Consider the following 15,480-nt stretch of genomic DNA (forward strand, 5'->3'; position numbering starts at 1 on the left):
CGCGGGCATGCCAAGCCGTGGCCCTCAGCCTGGGGGCAGGGGCGTGGGGGCGAGGCACAGCTCTTCTGAAGCCTTCTGAAATTGTGTTACCGGGTGTTTTCTCAGACCTCGGTTTCCCTGCGGTGCTTGAAGCACAGAAGGGAAGAATCGCCCCAGGTTAAGCGGAGGTTGGAAGCTCGGCAGTGTGTTTTGGACCCAATCTTGAGTTTACATCATAATATCGTAAGGCTGAAACGTGTGAAATGAGAGGGGTTAGTGAAGTCAGAGCTAAATTTCTGCCCCGGTACTGATGGTGCTAAAACGGGTTACACAAGGGAAAAGGACTTTAGACTACAAGACTTTGTAAATGAGTAAAAGCAAGTAAATGTTTACAAATAGTGTTGTGTAAGCACTTCTGACAGGGGCTGTTTGGAGGGCTCATGTAGTAAACCATGCTCGGAGACGCAGCTGCTCGGAGCGCCTTCCTCCGGGCTCCCATAACCCACTTGGAATCCGGCCTGTGCTGCTTCGGCTCCCAGCGGAGTGGGCATCCGAGCGGCCTGGGCACGCTTACCTACACTGAAATCCTATAAATCTCCCTGTAAGCACCCATAATGCGCTCACGTCACTCACTGGTGTGTGCTACAGCTCGGGGGTTACCGAGTGCCGTGCACGGGTGCTGAAGGACGGGAGATGCTCGCCCCCTGCATCGGCCGTAGGTGGTGAGTGGGGATCGTGCCCGTTTCAACCAAACCTGCGCTCAGGATGTGACCCGACTGCATCTGAGCAGCTCTGCCAGGCCTGCTGAGCCTCCTGCCGTGGGAACCCTGCCTTCCCCCGCGCCGCAGGAGCCGAGCTGGCGGTGGTGGCCCCGCGCGGTGCCAGCGTCACATGCTGCGGGGACACAAAGCCCGCCTGGCCGGGGGGGGGTGAGGAGAACAGGCTTTCTGGCTGCGGGCTCAGGCTGCTGGAACAGCACCGGGGCGAGGAAAGGAGCCCGAATTCAGGGCTCCCCACCTCTGCTGCCTGAGCGGCGGTGTCCCCGGTGTGTCCCGCCGGTGTGCGGCTGTCATGGGTCGGGGCCCCGTTTGGCCACGGAGCCTGGCCGAGGGGCCTTCCCCTGTCCCCCCCAGGCTGGTGCCAGGTCTCGCTGCCGGGCCCAGCCTGGGTTATGGAGGAGCAGCAGCGGGCTGCTGGCGCCTGCCTGCCCGCGCGGCCGTTCCCACAGTTGGAAGAGCGGCCCGAGCGGTGCGTGGGTGGCACGGCTCTGCCAGCTCGGTGTTACCTCATGTTTTCCTTCTTGTGTTTTCCGGGAAGGCTGACCGTTAACCAAGCTTAACCCCCTGGTTGTGCAAAGGAGAGGAGGCCAGCTGCGTCCCTGGCTGCCGGACGTGGTGCTGGCAGCCCCGCGTGTCTGCGCGCAGGGAAGGATGCTGGAGCGGGCGAGCTGGCGTGGCCGCGTGCCTGGGAGCAGCGCGGAGAGCCCGGGTGGCAGAGTTCGGTTGTGAGCAGGTCTGGTCTGGATTTTGGCAATTTTAGGGACGAGTCTCTCCGGAGAGAGCACTTCTCGCATCTCCCAGCCAGGAAATGTCTTGCAGGGATCGCTTCCTGCTGAGCAAGGCCTGTAAAACCCAGTGACTCTTCGGGAACCCACCTGCGGGGTGTCACTTCGGGGCAGCTCCCCAGTGCTCGTGGCCACGTCTGCATGTTTGTGCTCTGCAGGACTCCTCACCAAGAGAGAACTGTTTACATGCATCAGAGCCAATGAGAGGCCTCTCCATACCTCAGGACTTTATTCAAAACATCATGTACTTGATGACGATAGGTTTTGCTTGATAGGAATGTAGCCTTTACCCTCGGTCATAAGAGCTTGCGGTGCAGATGGACTTTGCCAGGCAGAACACTCTTGTACTCCTACAGCCAGATTGTAGGAGGGCAGGGAGAAGTCATCTGATAAAAGCTAGTATCCTGGCAACTCCTCCAGCCAGATATGTTGCATACAATTGCCAAGGGGCCCTGCTAGAACATCCTGTGTTGGAGGCTTGGGAGACCCTTCTCCCTCTTCTCTTGTGTAATACGGGCAGTGCACGGAGCAGGGTGCAGGACGTGCTCGGGTCCAAGGGGGAGGCAGCTGGGGCACGCTGTGCGACGGAGGGAGAGGTCTGCCTGCCTGCCATCTCGGGGAGATGCTGCACCGCGTGTGTGAGAGCAGCCAGCGGTGCCGTCCCACCTGGCAGGCGGCGCGCTGCTCTGCAGCGGTGTTTGTTCGTGCTGTCAGGGCGCAGACCCGCAGCCTCACAGCGTCACGTGTCACCGAGAGCTGCCAGTGCCTTGTAATAACCTGTCCTTTTTCTGTCTTGTCTGGTTTTCAAGAGTCTATCGTAGGGAACTGTATGGACAGGAGCTCCCCCGGCCAAGCGATGCAGGTGCCTGACCACAACGGACTGGGCTACCCTGCGCGACCCGCGGCCGGCGAGCACCCACGGCCCAGGACCCTGCAGAGACATCACACCATCCAGAACAGCGATGACGCCTACGTAAGTGGGAAGAGGCCTGTGCCCAGCAGATCTAGGGACAGCGCCAAGTCCCCTCGATGCGTGTGCATTATGGACGAGGGGTCACGTAGGAAGGACAGCACCCTGCTCCGCGGGGCTGCTGAGAACGAATTGCTGTTGAGACGCCCCAGTCAGCACGTCAGTTTGCTAATACTGAAAACATTTTAGCAGAGACCAACATGGGAAGTACTGCTTTGCTCGTGTGTTGCCTGATTTGCCCCAGAGCTGGCTGCTGTAGCTATGGCACCTCTTCTTTTTCTCCCAAGGTGTTTCTGGTGAAGCCATTTGGGCTGCCCCAGGCTTGGCTCTGGCTGCAGAGGATTACAGCAGCCCAAAGCCCAACTTTCAGTTCTGCAGTGCTGCTAAATGACCTGGCTGTTACAGCCCAGACCTTGACCAGGAACAAAGAGCAGCTGCTCTGCTTCCCATGTTTTGAATCTCTGAGAACAGTCATACTCACATCTTGGCGTGTTCCTTGCCACAGTTTCCTCCTGCTACGAGGGAGAAGGGCTCTTCCCTCATTAGTCACATGCAGGTCTGGAGCGCAGTCCGATCACCCCGTCCATTCCCAGGTGTTGAGGTGGCATCAGCCACACCTCTGCTGTCCCCGATGTCTGCTTTTTACTTCTTCCTAGAAGCCATCACTGAAGGCTTGCAGAAGCTCCCTGGGCAGCCTGTTGGGGATAGCAGGGGGCACAGCAGGTGACTGGTTCTGATCCCCCTTTGACCTGTGCACTGGTGTCTCCGCAGGTGCAGTTAGATAACTTGCCTGGAATGAGTTTAATGGCAGGAAAAGCACTCAGCTCTGCTCGGATGTCTGATGCCGTCCTCAGCCAGTCGTCACTCATGGCCAGCCAGCAGCTGCGGGACAGGGAGAGCGAGGGTAAGGACGTGGCCGAGCTGCAGAGACGTGGAGGCCGTGGGACCCTGCGCAGGGCGTGGGTCAGGAACTGAGAAGAATCCATGTGGTCCTGACAGCTCGCGGTCTGCTTTGCAGAGCCACCTCTGCTCCCCATGAGCAGCGCAGCAGGGGGTCTCTCTGGCCCTGACATACGTTTGGGTACGAGCCTGTGACAGCTTGCAGAGCTCACTGCGTGGGTGCTCCTGGCCGGAGCCTGAGATGGTGGGGCAGCGATCTGGGCTTCCTGCAGAAACACCAGGCAGCCTCACCTGCTGGCCTGATCCCCACGCAGAAGCTGTAACTCCTTAGTGCTCCTAGTGCAAGCCCTGATGTTGGTCTTTGATCTTACAGAATGCGGAGAAGGTTTGGAAGGTCAAGAGCATCCCAACCTAGGTGATGGCAACCAGCATCTAAACACCTCCTGTTACCCGTCGACATGTATTACGGACGTCCTACTGAGTTACAAGCACCCGGAGGTGCCCTTTGGGATGGAGCAGGCAGGGGTGTAACGAGGAGGGAGTGAGTATCTGTGTCGTCCGTTTCTCTCCAACCGCTCACCCAGGCTCACCTGGATGGCAGACCCAAAGATGTGCTGGCCAGACTTTCACGTGTCTCCTTCCCCGTGCCTTTGCTCTGGTGTTGGTGCAAGGCTGGAGAAGAGACCAACTCGGAGCTTCTGCGCTCTGTGGCTGTCTGCTGTCCCCTCTGCTCCTTCAGGGAAGGTGCCCTCCTCCACGCACTTGCTGTCACACATTTGTGCCACGTTTCACTGGCAGTGGCTCTGTTCTGGGCATAGCTTGTGGGTCTGGACCATGAATATGGCAAGGGGCTGTGGGAGCAGAATTGCCATCCTGTGGTATCCCCTAACGCATCTCTGCTTTTTCTCTCTGTTGCAGGTTTTATGTACAGCTTTGAAATGAAAAAGGTCCATTTTAAACCAACAGTATCTAGCAGCATTGCGCCAAATTGCCGTAGTATTTCTGACTAACTGGAATACCATGGCCCCTTTCCTCATAATCAGTTCATCCAGTGTGTTGTTCCTTTGGTTTCTTTAATTTTTGCCATATTTGCCTGTAACTCCAGCTATCACAGAAATAACCAGAGAACCCGAGTCCTACACGTCAGCAGAGGATTCATGGAGCCTGAGCACTGAGTCTGGTTTTGGAGGGCTTTCACTGGCCGGGCAGGGCCGCGGGGCTGCTCTGGTCCAGGAGCAGAGGGACCGGTGCCTCCCGGCGCACGGGGAAGGAGCAGGCGGGGATGGAAGCTGAGCGCTGCGCTGAGCCATCGCAGCCCCGGAGCGGAGCCGTCCCCAGGAGGCCGTGCTGCCCTTCCCTCCCGAATCCTTTGCACTGGGGAGGGACCCGGCGGGACCGAGCCTGGGAGCGGGGGCAGAAGGAGGGGGCCCCGCTGCCCGGCCCTCCCCGCGGGAGCACCTACCCCTGGTGCAATACGCTTCTTGTCTCACCTTCGTCTGCTTTTGTTCTTACTTCATTTTGTCATCGTGCTAAGAGGATCACTTCTTCCCCCACCCTCCCCCTTTTTAACCTTTTCTTTTCAAATCCGCATACAACTTTTTGTTTTTGTTTTTGTTTTTTTCTCATGGCTTAATGTAGGGAAGACAGATTTTTTTCTTTGTTTTCTTAGCTTTTCCTCCTGATCATGTAGGAATTGTTTTTTGGTAAATGTTGTTTTATTATTATTGTTATTAATAAAAGGCAAAAGGAATTTCTGTTTGAGAGAAATTTTTAACTAGATTCTGTTCTATATGAATTGTGACTTGCACCTTTTGTTCAAAGTATTTTATTTCTTTTAATGACTTTGTAATTGTGACTGGTTTTCTCTCTCGTGCCAGTGGCGAAAGTGGTATTCTCCTTTATACAGTTCAGACATGCATACATCTCTTCTTTGTCCTTTCCATTCTTTCCTTGACTGAGAGAAAGCAAACCCCCAGCAGCCGGGGCTCGGGGAGCGCCTGGTGTCATCATTGCCTTTGGGACTTCACGAGCTACAGCTGAAATTCTTCTGATTGACACTTTGGGAATCTTTTTTTTTAAAAAAAAAAAAAAAAAAAGGAAAAATCGACCCAGCCCTCCTGAATTTGCACAGAAGGAAGTGTGAAACCAGCATGGCAGAGGTTAATTCGCTATTGCTACCAATGCCTCTTCCCACCCCCTCCCCACCCTGTCCCCAGGAAAATAATGCTAAATGGATCTGCAGCCCAGAAAACCAGAAAGGAGGAAAAACTCGGCAGCTGCCAAGCAGCATCTCCCCGGCCAGCGTTCCTGCTGGCACCCTCGAGCTGCTCGGGCTCAGTCGGGGCGTAGCTGTCCTGCTGCATTTATTTCCCCACCTGGTGAAGGGGGTCCTGTGCGGGCCGGGGGGCGCGGGGAGCCGGGCAGGGCTTGCCGGGCTTCAGCGGGAAGATGCCAGGAAACACTGAAAGCCTTTCGCTCTGTACCTTCGGTTTGTTTTCCTTTTGTTTACATGACACTGTATTTCTGGGAGAGTTGACAGCCACCCTACAGTAAGCATCCAAAAAAAGCAGGGACTCGCTTAACCGTGCCATTTCGCAGTATCACACTTTTTTTTATCATTGCTTTGTATTGTAGTAATCAATACGCGCAGTATATGTTGAATGTATATTAATATACTTTGCTATTATTTCTGTTTTTTGGAAATGTCAGAAGTATTTTTCTTCCTCATTTATGTTGGACTAAAAAAAAAAAAACAAGTTTCGGTAAATCTTCAGTCCATTTTTTTGTGGGTCACTTGCAACTAGTCAATTAGTTGGACAGTGGGATCATGACAAATAAAACCATGATTATGATCTTCCCCCGCTCTCTTGTTTGCCTTGTTGCTCAACGCCGGGGGCGGAGGCGGGACGGCCGGGGGCTCTGGGGGCGAAGGCTGGCGCGGTGGCACCGCTGTCCCCTCCCGCGGCCGGGCACGGGGCAGCCGCAGCGCCGCGTCCTCGGGGCAGGCGTGGGGCGCACGTGGCCCCGTGCAGCGCCCGGTGCCTCGGGGCTGCCTCGCTCCCGGCCTCGCCTGCGCCTTCCTGGCAGGGGCCGCAGGGGCGCCGGGGCATGGCGGAGGCGCAGCCGCAGCCTGGGTTGGAGATGTTTTCCTGAAATCCTTGGCTTATCTCCCTGCCCCCACTGCAGCGATAGGGCCTCCCGCGAAGGCGCCGAGCAGCGCTGCGCCCCGGCTGACTCATCCTGCGGATGATTCCTGCGCGGTGACGGTGACGGGGGCTTCGCTGCGGGGCCCTGCCTGGGGAGAGGGCTCCAGGAGCAGAGCTCTCAGAGCGAGCCCAGAGCTCCCAGCTGCGCTTCCCCAGTGCCCGCGGGCAGCCAGGCCCCCTCTGCAGCGCTTCCCTCCCTCGGCTGGTGCAGCCGGGTGCCGTTCACCCTGGCTTTGCCAGCAGCTGTTGTGGTGCCGGCGTCGCTGCTGCTTCCTTTGCTCCCCGGTTGTGCCTCGAGGTGCCCGTCCTGATTCTGTCCTGACCCCCAGGCTGCCCCGGGAGCCTGCAGGGTGGGAGCGCTTCAGCGGGATGCGGCGTTGGCCCCCCGTGCGTGCTGCACCCCTCTCCATCCCCCTGCGTGCAGGGAAGGGCAGGGCCGGGGGTCAAAGCCACGGTGCCAGGCGCCTCCTTCCCAAGCCGGGGCAAGGCCTGGAGCAGGAGGACCGAAGCTGCGGGCAGGGGAGGAGAGCGGGGGGCAGCTGCCAGGATGGGGATGCGGTGCCCGGCCACTCGGCTGGGCTTGGGGCTGCAGCGCCCGTGCTGCCCCAGAGCAGGGAGCATCGCTCCTCCGCAGGCGGCTTCCCGGTGGCATTAAGCAGCCCCTCCTGGTGCTTGGTGCTCCTCCGCAGCGCTGTCTGGGGGCTGTGCCCTGCTCTGTCCCCAGGCCCCACCAGGCTCCTTCCCTCGGGCTCGGCCCTCGCACCAAGCAGGGAGCGCTCGCTCTGGCTGCTGAGCAGCTGGGCACCAAGGAGGAATTTTGGGGCGGCTGTGCCGGGGTGCTGTGCCCAGGCTGGCTGAGCTCGGGGCTGAGCCTTTGCCTCGCTGCCCGGGTCCCCGGCGATGCTGGCGTGGGCACGCAGCAGCCCCTGGGGCACGGCTCCAGGCCCTCTGCACGGGGACATGCCGGGAACTGGGGGGATGTGAGCAGTGAGGGGCTCGGGCGCTTGGGGAAGGAAGGGGCAGGGGCCCACAACAGCGGAGGAAGAAGGGCGAGGGGTTCGGGTTCAGCAGGCCAGATCCCTGCGGGTATAAACCTTGTCCCCGGGCTCCCGGCCAATCCCTGGGGGCTGCCGAGGGGCCCTGGTGGGGCCGGAGCAGCGGGCAGGAATCTGGGTCACCCGGAGCGTAAACAGGCTCCTTGGCCAGCGCGCCGCGTCCCGCAGGGAGCTCCTGTTTGCTCGCGGCCCTGCCAAGCCGGCGCTCCTTGGCGTGCTGGCCCGCGCCCGGGCTGTGCGCACGATCCTTGAACTCTCCGCGCCACATCGCCCGCACCGGGGAGTGATTTCTTGGGCTGCAGCGCTGGCTTATCTCCGGCGGGAGCAGCCCCTCCTGCATAAATAGCAGCCGTGGGGAAGCAGCGGGCTCACACGGGACGAGCAGCAGCAGAGCGGTGGCAGGAGAGCGCTGGTAAGAGCCCGCGCTGCCCCGGGACGGGATGCTCGCCCAGGCTGCCCCCGGCTCCGGGGCTGCTCCAGGACCCCCGGCCGGGGCACGGCACCGGCGTCCTGCCCCAGAGCGGGAGGGGGCCACGCAGGGACCGTCCCACACGCTCATCCACCGGGAACACCCTTGGGGTGTCTGGTGCTGGGTCGGGGGGCTCGGGTCCTGGGCTGGCTCTGCTGAGGGCTCCCTTCACCCAACTGCCTTGCTCTGCCCCCAGGTTCGGCCCGAAGATGAGAATCGTGGTGGTGACCCTCGCCCTGCTCTTCCTGACGGGTAGGTCCAAAGGGGGGCAGCGGGGACGGGGATGGGGCAGGCACTCCTCACCCCCACAGACGGGGCAGCCGAGCCCGGTGCAAGCGCTGCGGGGAGCACCCGGCTTCCCAACCGCTCTGCAAGCCAAGCCACGGCCACGCGCCTCCTGTGGCTCCAGGAATACCCCCGGGGTGGTGAGGGCTCAGCGGGTCCCGGGCACAGCAGCGGGGCTGGATCTGCCTGGATCTCCTGGCTGCCTGTCCTGAGCACGCCGTCTGTCCCCGCAGGCACCCAGGCCCGCTACTTCTGGCAGCACGATGAGCCCCAGGCGCCCCTGGACCGCCTCAAGGACCTGGTGGACGTCTACCTGGAGACCGTGAAGGCCAGTGGCAAGGATGCCATCGCCCAGTTCGAGGCCTCTGCCGTGGGCAAACAGCTGGAGTAAGTGGGGGGGGGGGCTGCCTGGGGGGGTCCTGGCGGCCGTGTCCCCGCGCCCAGCGCCGTGCCTGACCTGGCTCTGCTCTCCCCAGCCTGAAGCTGGCCGACAACCTGGACACGCTGGGCGCTGCCGCCGCCAAGCTGCGGGAGGACATGGCCCCCTACTACAAGGAGGTGCGGGAGATGTGGCTGAAGGACACCGAGAGCCTGCGCACGGAGCTGACCAAGGACCTGGAGGAGGTGAAGGAGAAGATCCGGCCTTTCCTGGACCAGTTCTCCGCCAAGTGGACGGAGGAGCTGGAGCAGTACCGCCAGCGCCTGGCACCCGTGGCCCAGGACCTGAAGGAGCTCACCAAGCAGAAGGTGGAGCTGATGCAGCAGAAGCTGACCCCGGTGGCTGAGGAGGCGCGGGACCGCCTGCGCGGGCACGTGGAGGAGCTGCGCAAGAACCTGGCGCCCTACAGCGACGAGCTGCGGCAGAAGCTGAGCCAGAAGCTGGAGGAGATCCGGGAGAAGGGCATCCCCCAGGCCGCCGAGTACCAGGCCAAGGTGGTGGAGCACCTCAGCAACTTGCGCGAGAAGATGACCCCCCTGGTGCAGGACTTCAAGGAGCGCCTCACCCCCTACGCCGAGAACCTCAAGACCCGCTTCATCTCCCTCCTGGACGAACTCCAGAAGACCGTGGCCTGAGCAGCCGGCTGGTGCGGCCAGGGACTGACCCCGTCCCGCTCCCGCAGTGCCCCCGCTGCCGCCCCCCCTCTGCCCGGGCTGCCCGGCACCCGGGGTGGCCGAGGGGACCGGCTCCGGGGGCCCCGGGCCAGGCCAGCCCCGGGGAGCCCCCCCAGGGACCTCCTCCTCGCACACCCCCTTCCCTCCCCAAACCGGAGTCTGTCTCAGCTTCGCCTCTCTTTTATCAAATAAACACGACTTAAGTTATTGGAGCTCACTCAGTCTTTGCAGTGGATGCTGGAGGGGGGCAGCCTGCAGGGGGGACGCACGGGTGCAGCGAGTGGCACCGGGCTCAGCTGCATCCCTGGGGCAGGGGGTGCTGGGGGGGCCAGGGGAAGCAGGGACAGGGAGGTGGCAGGGTGGGTGCCCGGGGCTCTCCCTGCTGCCACCACCGACCTCTGAGCCCTGCGGGTGCCGGCCCCAGCTCTGCCCAGGGCACAGCCCCAGCTCTGCGCCTGCCGCAGCCCCGCGCGGCTCTCCCTGTGCTAAGGGCTCTGTGCAGGGCCGGCACGGGCTCTGTCATGCTGAACACCTTGAGAAGCATCTGCTGGGGGGGAGGCATGGCGGGGGCTGCTTTGGTGTCGGCTGAACCCCCCCAGCTTGCAGGAGAGGCCCCCATCTCCTCGCCACCCCGGACACACGTGTGTGTGTGTTGGTGCTGCGCGGTGCTCACCCACGGCAGAGGTGCCCACCCCCAGCCCGCGCCCTTCCTCGCCCACGCTGCACACTCCTCCTCGCCACCCCGTGCCCCCGGTGACCCCCGGCACAGCCACCCATCTCGCTTCAGCTCCACTTTATTACAAGAACCGCCACGAAGGGGACGCGTCGCTCCGTGGGGGAGCTGGGGCCGGTGGCCAGGTGGGACCCGCACCCGGCCGCCCCCCGCCAGCCCGCGGCGGGGCTACGCGCCCGGCGTCAGCTTCCAGAACTCCGAGAGCTGCTCCTTCAGCCGGGCCAGCTGCTGCTTCACCACGTCGGCGTTGTCCGACAGCCATTTCCTGCAAGGGGACCGGGGTCAGAGCACGGCACCAGGGGCGCACCCGTGGGCACGGGGCACGGGGCAGGGTGCCCAGCTGGGGGAGGGGGCGCGGGGGCACCTGGCTTGCTGAGCTGCCTCTGACTCCTGCACCGTGGTGAAGACCGACTTGACCACGTCGGTGGCTTGCTTGACGTACTCCTGCACTTTCCTCACCACCGTGTCCGTGTCATCGGGCGTGTCGGCCCCTGCAAGCACAAGCCCCGTGGGAGCGGTGTGTGCGCACCCCTGCACCCCGCGCACCCCGAGCTCCGTCCTCCGCCTTCCTCCCGTCGCCCTTACGTGCTCCCACCGCCAGGACGGCCACGCAGACGAGCAGGAGCAGGACTGAGACCTTCATGGCTGGGGAGAGAGCAGAGCACGTGGTGTGGGGCGGCAGGCGTGGGACCCGTCCCCAGCCCCTCTCCCCGGTGCCTGGCGCCTGTCCCGGCCCTGACGCTTGCCGGGGGCTTCCCCACTCACCTGGCCGTGCTGCGCTGGGGCTCTGCTCCGCGGGGGCAGCCCCGGCCTCCCACTTTATACCCTCCCCAACAGCCGCCTCCGAGGGTGCTTGTGCAAAGGTCAGCAGCGGAGTGGCCGCGGGGAGGGGGTGCGTTCCCAGAGCCCTTTCCCGCTGCCAGGTTTGCTCTGGATGGGTTTTTCTCCCCCCGCCCCGAGTTGAGAAATCCCCCAGCACTGGGGGCCAAGGCTGCAGGGGCTGGCTGGGGGCTGTGCATGTGCATGTGCACACACGTGTGCACACACCGGGGTGAGGCTGGCCGTGGGGACAGGCCCGGGGCTGGCGTGGGCTCGCACAGCACAAGGGTGACATCCAGTGGCACCCGCGCCTGGCGTGGGGTAACGCAGGGCTGGCTCTGCTCAGGGGGTTGTGACCCCGGGGGGGCTGCTGGCAGTGCCCAGGCTGCGTCCCCAGCCCCGGGCACCCCGAGGTGCTCAGGCCGGGAGCGGCGCAGGGCCTTGGCCTTGGCTCTCTGGACCTCAGCATCGCCGGTGCCCGGCTGCTCCCTGCCCCTGCCACCCCTGTGCTGCGCCCCAGCACCGCACATCCCCGCCAGCCTCCACTCTGGAGTGCTGTCCCCTCTGCCCCAGCCTCCCCGTCCCAGGAGGGTCTCAGCCCCAGGTCCCCGTGCTCCCCCCGTCCCCTCGCTGGCCTTGCCCACACGTCCTGGCAGCGCTGGCCCCTGGCACCCCGCCAGAGGGCTGGCAGAGCCGCGGGTGCTATCAGCGCCGCGCACACGTCAGGCGCTTCCACGTCGCGACCTTGCTAAAGTCCAAGCCCGGGGCCCGTGGCGCAGGCCTGCGTGGAAGCGGCGAGGCTGCTCGGGGAGCATAAATAGCGGGCGGCGCTGCCCGGCTCAGCAGGTCCTACAGGAGGCAGCAGCACAGGGGAGCCTCTCCTGCACCGCTCAGGATGTCTCCGAAGGCGGCCGCCCTCTTCTTGGCGCTCCTTGCCATCGCAGGTGAGGCATCACGGGGTCCTGGGCCCATGGGGGGATTGCAGGGCTGAGCACGGGGCTCTGCCTTGGGGAGGGATGGGGATGTGGCGTGACGTCCCCGGGGGGGTCTCAAGGCATGGAAGTGCCAGCTCTGACCCCGTGTCCATGCGCCTGCAGGGACGCAGGCCGATGTCAGCGCGGACCAGGTGGCCACCGTGCTCTGGAAGTACTTCAGTGAGCTGGGCAGCAATGCCAAGGAGACCGTGGACCAGCTGCAGCAAGCCGAGATCACCAAGCAGATCAAGTAAGTGCAGCGGCCGCCGCGGCACTGGGGGCTGCGGGGCAGGGGAGGGTGCTGGGTGCTGGGCGCTGGGTTCTGGACCCTGGGCGCTGGGCACTGACCACCTGCTCTCCCCAGCACCCTGCTGCAGAGCAACCTGAAGAGCATGAACTCGTACACCGAGGAGCTGCAGCGGCGCCTGGTGCCCTTCGCCACGGAGCTGCAGGCGCGGCTGGCGCAGGACTCGCAGCGGCTGAAGGAGCAGATCCGCAGGGAGCTGGCCGAGCTGCAGGCCAAGCTGGCGCCCTACGCCGACGAGGTGCACCAGCAGATCGGCACCAACATCCGCGAGCTGCAGGCCAAGCTGAGCCCCTACGCCGAGGAGCTGCGCTCGCAGGTGGACCGGGGCACCGGGGAGCTGCGGCGGGCGCTGGAGCCCTACGCCACCGAGCTGCGGGAGCGGCTGCGGGACAACGCGGGCAGCATCCAGGCCTCCCTCAGCCCCTACGCCGAGCGGCTGCAGCAGCAGATTGACAGCAGCGTGGAGAACCTGCGGGGGCAGCTGACGCCGCTGGCCGACGACCTGAAGGGGCAGGTGGCGCAGAGCGTGGAGGGGCTGCGCAAGGGGCTGAGCCCCTACACCCAGGAGGTGCAGGACGGCCTCAACCGGCAGCTGGAGAGCCTCTCGCTGCAGATGGAGCGGGCGGCCGAGGAGCTGCGCGCCCGCCTGGCCACCAACCTGGAGGAGCTGCGCTCCCAGCTCAGCCCCCTGGCGCTGGAGCTGCAGCAGGCGCTGAAGAGCGACGCCGAGGGGCTGCAGCAGCGGCTGGCCCCGCTGGCCCAGCAGCTGGAGGAGCGCGTGGGGCAGACGGTGGAGGCTTTCCAGAGGCAGGCGGCCCCCGTCGGCGAGGCCTTCAGGCAGCAGCTGGTGCAGCGGCTGGAGGAGATGCGGCAGAAGCTGGAGTCGGGCACCGCGGGGGTGGAGGACCACCTGGACCTGCTGGAGAAGGAGGTGCGGGAGAAGGTGGCCACCTTCCTCAGCACCACAGAGCAGGCAGAGAGCTGAGCCGCCCCCTCCCCCCCTCCCCCAGTAGCATTCAGGGCTTCTCCGCGTGGCAGAAATAAACTGGCGCGTTGTGATGCACCCGGTGGTCTGTGTCCGTCCTTCCCCCTGCACCCTGCTGTCCCGAACCCCCCCGGGTGTTTCTTGGCCTCACCTCTGGATTTGGGCCCGGGGACAGACGTGGGGCCGGAAGGGGGCCAGGGCAGGCAGCGGGTGCTGCGTGGGGGCCAGGAACCTTTCGGCCAGGTGAGCACACCAGCCAGGGCTGGCTGCCCCCACACGGGGGCTGAGCCTGGGGCGTCACCGCACCGCGGTGCTGCAGTGTCTTGGTGGCACCTGGGCTCCCCCGGGGCTCCGGAGGAGGAGGCATAACGCCGAGCATCCCCGCTGCAGCCACTGGCACGGCAGGGGCTGGGCACCCCGAGCCTCACCAGCAGGCTCTCTGCAGCACCAGGACACCCTGCTCCGGTCCCATTTCCCCAGAGGGACGACCAGCCCCAAGCCCCTCCGGTACCCAGACACGATGGGGACACCTCGCAGTGGCTCCACCAGCAGAGCGCCTCGGGGTGCTCAGGGTCGTTGCAGGGGCACAGGAGCAGGGGGGATGTGGGCACCGGAGGAGTCCCCTGGGGCCTCACCCCGCGTGCCGGACTTTGCTCGAGGCGCACAGAGACGCCGCAGGTGCTGGCCCCCAGCCCGACTGGTGCGGGGCAGCCCCGGAGGTGCCTCTTGCAGCAGGTCTGCTCCTGCCCCTGTTTGCTGGGTTGCTTCAGAGCAAACACTCAAAGCCCGGTGTCAGCAGCTCGGGTGAGCGACCCGGGGGGAGCCGCCCGCAGCAGCCCCTGCCTGGCTGGCACCGGGGCTCTCCTGCCCTTCTCGGAGCAGCCGCTCTTCACGGGGACAAGACCCGGACTGAGGACACGGACGTGTTTTTCACTGGGGGAAAATCTGTAAAAGAAATGGGCGAACCCTGCCAGGGCTGGGGTTTTGTGGTCCCCAGGTGCGGATGCTCGGGGAGCCGGTGGGCTCGGGGCTGCAGCCCGGGGGGGTTAAGGCCGGCCGGCCGGGGGTCCGGGCTGATGGGGGGCACGGATGTGCGGGCAGGCGGCGGTCAGATGCCTGCACTCACGTCATGCCTCAGGCACGCCGGTGAACATCCACGTTGTATTTACACGGTGTGAGGTCCAAAAGGCCTCCCGCTGCCGACGCGCTTATCGCCGGGCTCTTCTGCCTCCCGCGGGCACCTGTATAAAGCGAGCCCGTGTCGGGCGCCCTGCACGGGGGACGCGGGAGGCGAGCAGCGGCCGGGTAAGGGGCAGGGAGCCGCCCGGCCCTGGGACACCTCGTCCCCAGGAGAGCACGGCCGGCCTCGCCTCGCAGCTCCCCCGGGGACCGACGTTACCCCGGTGTGCCCGGGGAGCGCGATGCAGGACCAAAGGGACGGGAGCTGCGGCACGAGCTGACGCCTCCTTTCCTCTTCCTCCTGCAGCACCGCCGCTGCTGGCCCCGCAGATCACGACCCCCGACGGCTGCGCTTCCGCTCGCCCTCCTGGCCTCCCTGCCAGGTGGGTGCCACCGTTACCCCAGGCTGCCCGGGGCATGCGGGCGGCCCAGAGCCAGGCAGGGGGGTGAAGGAGCAGCCCCCCCCCAGGCCGCCCCTGCTCACTCGGCTCAGGGGTGGATTCGCAGGGTGCCCTGAACCCATCCCGTGACATCCGCGCGCCGCCCTGTCCGTGTCCGTGTCCGTGTCCGTGTCCGTGTCCGTGTCCGTGTCCCCGGGGCGTTCCGTGACTCGCTGAGCCACCAGCAGGAGCTCACAGACCCAGCACTGCCGGGGGGACGCCTGCCCCCGCCCAGAGCACCCCCACCCGGACCCACGTTTGGGTGATTTTCACCCGGTCCCCACGTCCTGCTGCGGGCGGCCGTCCCCGGGCTCTGCGGGCTGCTCCGCTAACCGCGGCCTTCCTCCTCTCCTCCTCCTCCTCTCCTCCTCCTCCTCCTCCTCCTCCTCCTCGGCTCCACGCGCTCTGGGGGGGCCGCGGGGCGACGCGGACACGCGTGGGAGGAGGCGGGGCCACGAGGAGGGGGCGTGGTTATCGGGCAGTGGGCGTGGCCACACGGGCG

General features: G+C 64.5%; 4 protein-coding genes across 9 annotated transcripts in view; 3 read left to right on the forward strand and 1 right to left on the reverse strand.

The window, feature by feature from the left end:
- SIK3 (SIK family kinase 3) overlaps positions 1-6,264 on the forward strand; it is an 84,966-nt gene extending 78,702 nt beyond the window's left edge. For all 4 annotated transcript variants that reach the window (XM_035555579.2, XM_035555577.2, XM_035555578.2 and 1 more), the window contains 4 exons: positions 2,353-2,516; positions 3,285-3,417; positions 3,787-3,954; positions 4,332-6,264. In XM_035555579.2, the coding sequence (XP_035411472.1) occupies positions 2,353-2,516; positions 3,285-3,417; positions 3,787-3,944 (455 nt within the window). In that variant the 3' untranslated portion in view covers positions 3,945-3,954; positions 4,332-6,264. The remainder of the gene's footprint in view (positions 1-2,352; positions 2,517-3,284; positions 3,418-3,786; positions 3,955-4,331) is intronic.
- A 558-nt stretch (positions 6,265-6,822) lies between these two features.
- APOA1 (apolipoprotein A1) lies at positions 6,823-9,758 on the forward strand. 2 transcript variants are annotated; one of them, XM_035555574.2, is made up of 4 exons: positions 6,823-6,917; positions 8,340-8,395; positions 8,662-8,815; positions 8,905-9,750. In XM_035555574.2, the coding sequence occupies exons 2-4, from the start codon at positions 8,353-8,355 to the stop codon at positions 9,500-9,502; spliced, it is 795 nt and encodes a 264-aa protein (XP_035411467.1). In that variant the 5' UTR covers positions 6,823-6,917; positions 8,340-8,352; the 3' UTR covers positions 9,503-9,750. The 2 variants fall into 2 exon arrangements, with proteins under 2 accessions (XP_035411467.1, XP_035411466.1); XM_035555573.2 differs by lacking the exon at positions 6,823-6,917 and adding an exon at positions 7,904-8,086 and having other exon boundaries at positions 8,905-9,758.
- Positions 9,759-10,318: 560 nt separating this feature from the next.
- Positions 10,319-12,070, reverse strand: APOC3 (apolipoprotein C3). Of its 2 annotated transcripts, XM_035555572.2 has the most exons (4): positions 11,040-12,070; positions 10,860-10,919; positions 10,639-10,765; positions 10,319-10,539 (listed from the first exon to the last, which is right to left on the reverse strand). In XM_035555572.2, exons 1-4 carry the CDS (start codon positions 11,560-11,562, stop codon positions 10,443-10,445), a joined length of 807 nt encoding a protein of 268 aa, XP_035411465.1. In that variant the 5' UTR covers positions 11,563-12,070; the 3' UTR covers positions 10,319-10,442. The 2 variants fall into 2 exon arrangements, with proteins under 2 accessions (XP_035411465.1, XP_035411464.1); XM_035555571.2 differs by having other exon boundaries at positions 10,321-10,539; positions 10,860-11,795.
- On the forward strand, positions 11,969-13,359 carry APOA4 (apolipoprotein A4). The gene is made up of 3 exons (XM_035555570.1): positions 11,969-12,037; positions 12,191-12,317; positions 12,432-13,359. The coding sequence occupies exons 1-3, from the start codon at positions 11,989-11,991 to the stop codon at positions 13,357-13,359; spliced, it is 1,104 nt and encodes a 367-aa protein (XP_035411463.1). The 5' UTR covers positions 11,969-11,988.
- Positions 13,360-15,480: the final 2,121 nt, after the last annotated feature.

This window comes from Cygnus atratus, chromosome 22 (genome assembly GCF_013377495.2).
Source record: "Cygnus atratus isolate AKBS03 ecotype Queensland, Australia chromosome 22, CAtr_DNAZoo_HiC_assembly, whole genome shotgun sequence".
In the NCBI taxonomy this organism is placed as follows: domain Eukaryota; kingdom Metazoa; phylum Chordata; class Aves; order Anseriformes; family Anatidae; genus Cygnus; species Cygnus atratus.

Bases quoted from the DNA above. Each gene is read 5' to 3' on its own strand.
- APOA4 (XM_035555570.1), top strand. From the start codon at position 11,989: ATGTCTCCGAAGGCGGCCGCCCTCTTCTTGGCGCTCCTTGCCATCGCA. The intron at 12,038-12,190 runs GTGAGGCATCAC...ATGCGCCTGCAG, and splicing joins GGCGCTCCTTGCCATCGCAG to GGACGCAGGCCGATGTCAGC. The intron at 12,318-12,431 runs GTAAGTGCAGCG...TGCTCTCCCCAG, and splicing joins GAGATCACCAAGCAGATCAA to CACCCTGCTGCAGAGCAACC.
- APOC3 (XM_035555571.2), bottom strand. From the start codon at position 11,562: ATGCTGAGGTCCAGAGAGCCAAGGCCAAGGCCCTGCGCCGCTCCCGGC. The intron at 10,766-10,859 runs GTAAGGGCGACG...TTGTGCTTGCAG, and splicing joins CGTCCTGGCGGTGGGAGCAC to GGGCCGACACGCCCGATGAC. The intron at 10,540-10,638 runs GTGCCCCCGCGC...GTCCCCTTGCAG, and splicing joins GAGGCAGCTCAGCAAGCCAG to GAAATGGCTGTCGGACAACG.
- APOA1 (XM_035555574.2), top strand. From the start codon at position 8,353: ATGAGAATCGTGGTGGTGACCCTCGCCCTGCTCTTCCTGACGG. The intron at 8,396-8,661 runs GTAGGTCCAAAG...CTGTCCCCGCAG, and splicing joins CGCCCTGCTCTTCCTGACGG to GCACCCAGGCCCGCTACTTC. The intron at 8,816-8,904 runs GTAAGTGGGGGG...TGCTCTCCCCAG, and splicing joins GCCGTGGGCAAACAGCTGGA to CCTGAAGCTGGCCGACAACC.